The sequence below is a fragment of the Etheostoma cragini genome, chromosome 1 (assembly GCF_013103735.1).
Source record: "Etheostoma cragini isolate CJK2018 chromosome 1, CSU_Ecrag_1.0, whole genome shotgun sequence".
Classification (NCBI taxonomy): domain Eukaryota; kingdom Metazoa; phylum Chordata; class Actinopteri; order Perciformes; family Percidae; genus Etheostoma; species Etheostoma cragini.
In genome coordinates, this window is record NC_048407.1 from 33,905,154 (window position 1) to 33,910,868 (window position 5,715).

A 5,715-nucleotide genomic window follows, 5' to 3' on the forward strand; every position below is an offset into this window, starting at 1 on the left:
GAAAACGGAAGTATAATGGGCCGAGGCGAGCCGAGGCGGGCCGAGGCGAGCTGTTACCAGCAGTGGAAAAACGCCATACTAGACCTGTTGGGTCCTGGTAAATTCTGGACTGTGGTCTAGACCTCCTCTATCTGTAAAGGCTCTCCAGATAACTCTTGTTAGGAATTGATACTCTAAATAAAATTCAATTGAAATTAATTATGCAGCACTGTCATGCACCAACGCAAAAGGCTGATGGTTTACATCTTAGTGGGGTGGTCTTTGAAGGGGTTGTGCTATGTGGAGAGCGGTGATTGGTGACTGTGTATGTTCAAGGAACTTCACGTGAGCTTTCATAATAGTAATCTATAATTTAGATGCAGCCTCGGCACTTCACCAGGCGCGGTCGCTGTTACTGAAGTTTCTAGTAATGAAACCATTTCCAAACCAGTTCCTCCAACAGGTTCAGGGCTTCACCAAAGCTTCATTGGCCCATCCCTACCTATAACAGATGCCCATACAGAGAGCTTGCTTTGTCACGCGTGCACAGGTACACAGTGAGAGGAGGCTTTCTTTGGAGCGAGCCAAAGGAGTGTCGCAGCTATTTGAAGCGCCTCCCAAAAAGGATTAATGTCCTTTATTAACCGTATGTCTGTCCGAGGCCCGGATAGGAAATTAACTAACAATGTAAAGATCAACAAGCTACTGACAGACATGTTCAAATTTGGTTCATTCAATTTATAAATCATAATTTTTTGTCTCAAATGCACCAGCCATCTTCGATTGGAGAATCCCCAGTCTCATTGGTTCCCCTAGGAAAACTCAACCTAGAGTCAATTTATTCTCATCAAAACAGGGTTCCTTTTTCGCAACTTTCTTGGTCTCCTGCAACTTCATTGCAACTTTTATCGCAATTTGTTACGAAAGCTCCCGCAACATCAGGCATTTAGGGCCGCAAAAATCTCCAAATAAGAGGGCGGAGTCCTGGAGGGACTGAAATCCAGAAGGTAACAAGGAAACGAGAGGCAGGTGACACAAAGACTGGGAGACAGGTGAGACACATCAGGTAATCAAAAGGGCGGGAACACACAGGAAGTAGAACTAGACAAGACGGCACAGAAAACCAGACTATCACAATAAAACAGGAAACAGAACAAAGACAAGACAAGACCAATACAACACAATCACAAAACAGACAACCAGGCTGAGAAATTAACCCTCATGTTGTCCTCATGTCTCAATAATTCCTAATTTCTGCTTTTCTTACTCAAACATCAGCTATAATTTCCCATAAATGAGGTTTATTGACCATAAAATCCAAAAATAACTGTAAAACTAAAGTTAATAAGTTAGTGTTACATAGTGTTGAAAACGTCAAAAAAAGTGATCAAACATTTTTTTAAAAAAGCATCAAAAGTGTTGAAAAAGGGACAACAGCATAAATAAAAATCAATGGTTTAAAAAGTTGACGGGGACACGAGGGTTAAGACAGGAAGACAGACTACCACAATAAGACAAGACAAAACACCCAAACCTTAAGAAAAGTGACCACAACGTTTACATTTCTTTTAATTTTGACCCAGCAAAACCAAAAATAGCACAGTCGACCGTGCAGAAAATGCAGTTGGGGTAGCTGCTGTCTTCGAGATTTCTGCTTCATTTCCACCATAAAGAAGGTAAATGTAATTGTATTTTATGTGTAGTGCTCATAGCATATAACATGAAATCCTATGGTATGAAACTTTTACCCAAGCAACACCACGAAATTTGACAGAAACCAAAACAAAAGCATTTCTTTCTCTCTCTGTTTTATTGTTTTTTAAATACATTTCAGATACAGCCGCTCTGCTTTGTATCAGAAGCAAAGAAAGCCCGAGTCTGACCCACTGATACAGGGGCAGGCTGGGACATCAAATCCTTCATTATCTTAAAAAAAAACATTTCACATTTTAAAGGAAAATTCTGTTTTCATACAAACAGACAGACAGTAGATGGCAGTACCTGCATAATCGGTAAAAGGTGTTATAGTGCAGCCCAAATATGGTCAGTGAATTAATTAATTTTTTATAAAAACTGACTTTTTCTCTTACAGTAATACGTTACGCTGTGAAGAAACATACAACGTGGCATAGTTGGTAAAATCAAGACCCTGCTCACAAAATATAGCTTAGCATTACACACGTTAAAAACACCAAAATGCTCTCTGTGACTAAGCTAGCCCTAAAAGGAGAGCGGTGCTTATCAAACCAGATATATTAAGGTGCATATAAATCAACTAATTTCTCATTTTTAGCTATATTTTCTGGTGGCCTGTGCAGATTTATTAATAAAGTTACTTGCAATATGAATCCAAAGCAGGAAGATGGCAGAGAGGGAGAAAGGTGTGTCATGAGACAAACAAGGTCCAAAAGAAAGAAAAAATTGATTTTTAAAATTAGAATCTGCACTGACATGCCATATTTTACAAACTGTACATCTTTACATAATCACAAGTAGAAATACAATTTCATTATTGCTCCAACATTCAGTTGTGGCTAAAAGTAACGTTCATTATTTGCCGTGAATACAGATTTTTATTGGTCTTTGGACCTGGAGACGGATGTTGTGGTGATGTGGAGCCGGTGGTAGAAGACACAATTATAGGAAAAATGTCCCTTGTCCTTCTCTCAGTATGTAGTCCAAAATCTAGCGATAGCCTAACCACAACTAGCCACTAGATGGGGCTCTCTGTGCAACAAAAGACTAAAAGCACACTGGTTTATGGTCGCCGCGGTGTTCCAGACGAGAGCCGTAACATGCCGTCACCACGGCTGTGTGTCTCTGTCCGTACCCGGGTGCACATGCGTCACTTTGCGACAATGACAGATTCCACGGAGATCTGTGTTGATGTTAGCGACAGAATAATGAGATACATTACATAGCAGTTATTAATTAGCAGAAGGCATCACATTTTCACAGCATGATCCCTGACGTCAGTTCTAGATTAGAGTCTGAAGTAGCCTCCGAGATGCTAACGAGAGACTTCTGTAAGGTCTGAAGTAGCCTCCGAGATGCTAACGAGAGACTTCTGTAACGTCTCAATTAGCCTCCGAGATGCTAACGAGAGACTTCTGTAACGTCTCAATTAGCCTCCGAGATGCTAACGAGAGACTTCTGTAACCTCTGAATTAGCCTCCAAGATGCTAACGAGAGACTTCTGCAATGTCAACAGATTAAAAATGGACATAATTAACCAAGTTGGTTCACTGCTAGCTTAGCTACAAGTTAGCATAAAACACAACAAAAGGCTGTCAGTTGAACGGCGTTTTGAGCTATCTATGGTTGTCTGATTGCTAACGTTAGCTCAAAACACCATTCAGCTGACAGCCTTTGTTGTGTTTGATGCTAACTTCTATCTAAGCTAGCAATCACAATGAAAATCAACACTATTACTTATGTTTTTGTCCCTTTTTCAAAAAATGTTTATGCTTTTTTGAATGTTTTCAACACTACCTAACTGACTTATTCAGTGTGCCGATCGCCCAAACTTATAATTATTCCGCCCGATTTTTGTCCCACTACTAGTCCCGGAGCATTGCCAACACGCGCACCAAAATACATCAAAACGTGTGTAATGATCGGGAATGCTGGGCTATGACTTTTCAACGAGATTTGCCGTGCGGTTTTCACGAAATCAACAAAAAACGGCGAAAGGTTTCTCATAGACTTGAATGGGAAATGTTCGGGAAATCGCTCAAAACGCCCCCTCTTTGCCGTATCGTCATATTTTAACGTAGAAACATGATAAACAGTTCAAACCGAAGACAAGACTTGGGTGTTTATCGGAATGGGCATACGCATATCAAGCCCGGTTTCTCCCAAATCCCAGTTTACGTATTATCCTGTTTTCAGACCGTCTCAGATTTTCCAATGTGTGTGTATGTGGTGGGATGTTGAGACTAGAGTGGAGGACAGAGTGGGGAGATTAAAAAAATCATCTTGGTTCTCTCTCTATAACTTGCTCCCACGCAAACAATTCTAACTTGTCATGGATAATTTATACATCAAACCATGGGTATTCTTGTCTAGCTTCAGCTGATGTCATTAATCCGATAAGAATTAGAAATGACTTCCAAAAATAAGTGTAAAACTACATTAGTTTAGGATGGTTTTCATACAAGGTAGTGAAAATAAATGTTATGTGAAAAGGAAAAAACATCAAAACATTGAAAAAAATGCATAAAATGTTAAAAAATGAGACAAAGATGCCCAAAAAGTGTGGATTTTCACCAAAACAAGGAAAACGTTTGGAGTTTGGATTAAAACATTTTTACTTGTCTACTGCTGGGACTCAAACACCTGTTTCCTGGTGAAAGTCTTGTGTTTTCTCCTTAACTTCTCCAGGACATGAACACCTGTTTCCTGGTGAAAGTCTGGTGTTTTCTCCTTAACTTCTCCAGGACATGAACACCTGTTTCCTGGTGAAAGTCTTATGTTTTCTCCTTAACTTCTCCAAGACATGAACACCTGTTTCTTGGTGAAAGTCTTGTGTTTTCTCCTTAACTTCTCCAGGACATGAACACCTGCTTCCTGGTGAAAGTCTTATGTTTTCTCCTTAACTTCTCCAGGACATGAGCACCTGTTTCCTGGTGAAAGTCTTGTGTTTTAGGAGCCCAACATCCACCCGGACATCCTTCAAATGCAGATATTCACACTCTAATACAGTAATAAACTTCGAGAAAAACGTAACAATAGCAGTGATTTTCTTACGTAGCTATATGTACGAATGGTTCATGAGGTTGGGAAGTGTGCCCGCACAACGTCGGGTAAATGGCTTGGGACGAAAAATATAAAAACATTAAGTAAAGTGACATAAATGACCATAAAAGCTTAAAAAAACAGGAGAAAAAACTCCATAAGAAAAGTAACAAAAACATTGGAAAAAGGAAAAAAAACTTCGGAATAAAGGGAAAAAAATGCAGAAGAAAAGTATCAAAACTATTGGAAAAAGGTGAAAAAACACAGAAAAAACACGGAAAAGTAACAAAATCATCGGAAAAAGTGGCGGAAAAAGTTTTTTTTTTAAATTTAGACAGAGAAAAACAAAAAGTTGCATTGTGGGTAGTAGGACAACACGAGGTTTCAGTGTGTCAGAGGTGAATCCAGATAGAAAAGATCCGGGACATGAGACCTGATCCGGGACATGGGACCTGATCCGGGACATTAGACCAGATCCGGGACATGAGACCTGATCCGGGACATTAGACCAGATCCGGGACATGAGACCTGATCAGGGACATCAGACCAGATCTGGGACCTGAGCCCACGCAAGGTGAAGGAAGACAAACTGAGGACTCTCTCCGTCCTGTTCAGCGTCCACGCTGTGAGTCACCATCCGTCCTCCGTTGCCGTGGACGCGGGGCTGGGCGCGTCCAGATCCTGCAGCTGGTCTGCGTTGAGGGTCCGTCTCGGTCTCAGTCGTCCCTGTGCAGCTCCAGGTCGGCCCCGAACAGCTCCTTATAGAGGGGGGGGAAGTGCGTCCGCACGACGTCGGGGTAGACGGCGCGGAACGCCGCCAGCGTCTCCGTGTGACGGGTGCACAGGGAGCGCAGCGCTGACACCTTACATCTGAGCTGAGGAGACAAGGAGACAAGGAGAGGAGGAGACAAGGAGACAAGGAGAGGAGGAAACAAGGAGAAGAGGAGACAAGGAGAGAGGAAAGGAGACAAGGAGAGGGGGAGAGGGGGAGAGGGGAGG

The 5,715-nt window shown here is 41.7% G+C and overlaps 1 protein-coding gene and 1 long non-coding RNA gene across 2 annotated transcripts in view; both read right to left on the reverse strand.

The window, feature by feature from the left end:
• Positions 1-1,770: 1,770 nt before the first annotated feature.
• LOC117942104 lies at positions 1,771-3,088 on the reverse strand. The gene is made up of 2 exons (XR_004656074.1): positions 2,785-3,088; positions 1,771-2,732 (listed from the first exon to the last, which is right to left on the reverse strand). It is a non-coding gene; the product is annotated as an uncharacterized LOC117942104 (long non-coding RNA).
• Positions 3,089-5,072: 1,984 nt separating this feature from the next.
• Positions 5,073-5,715, reverse strand: part of LOC117955729 (nuclear receptor ROR-alpha A-like) — a gene marked incomplete at its 5' end in the record, with an annotated part of 12,457 nt that continues 11,814 nt past the window's right edge. The window contains one exon of the mRNA XM_034890444.1: positions 5,073-5,591. Within this exon, the coding sequence (XP_034746335.1) occupies positions 5,433-5,591 (159 nt within the window). The remainder of the gene's footprint in view (positions 5,592-5,715) is intronic.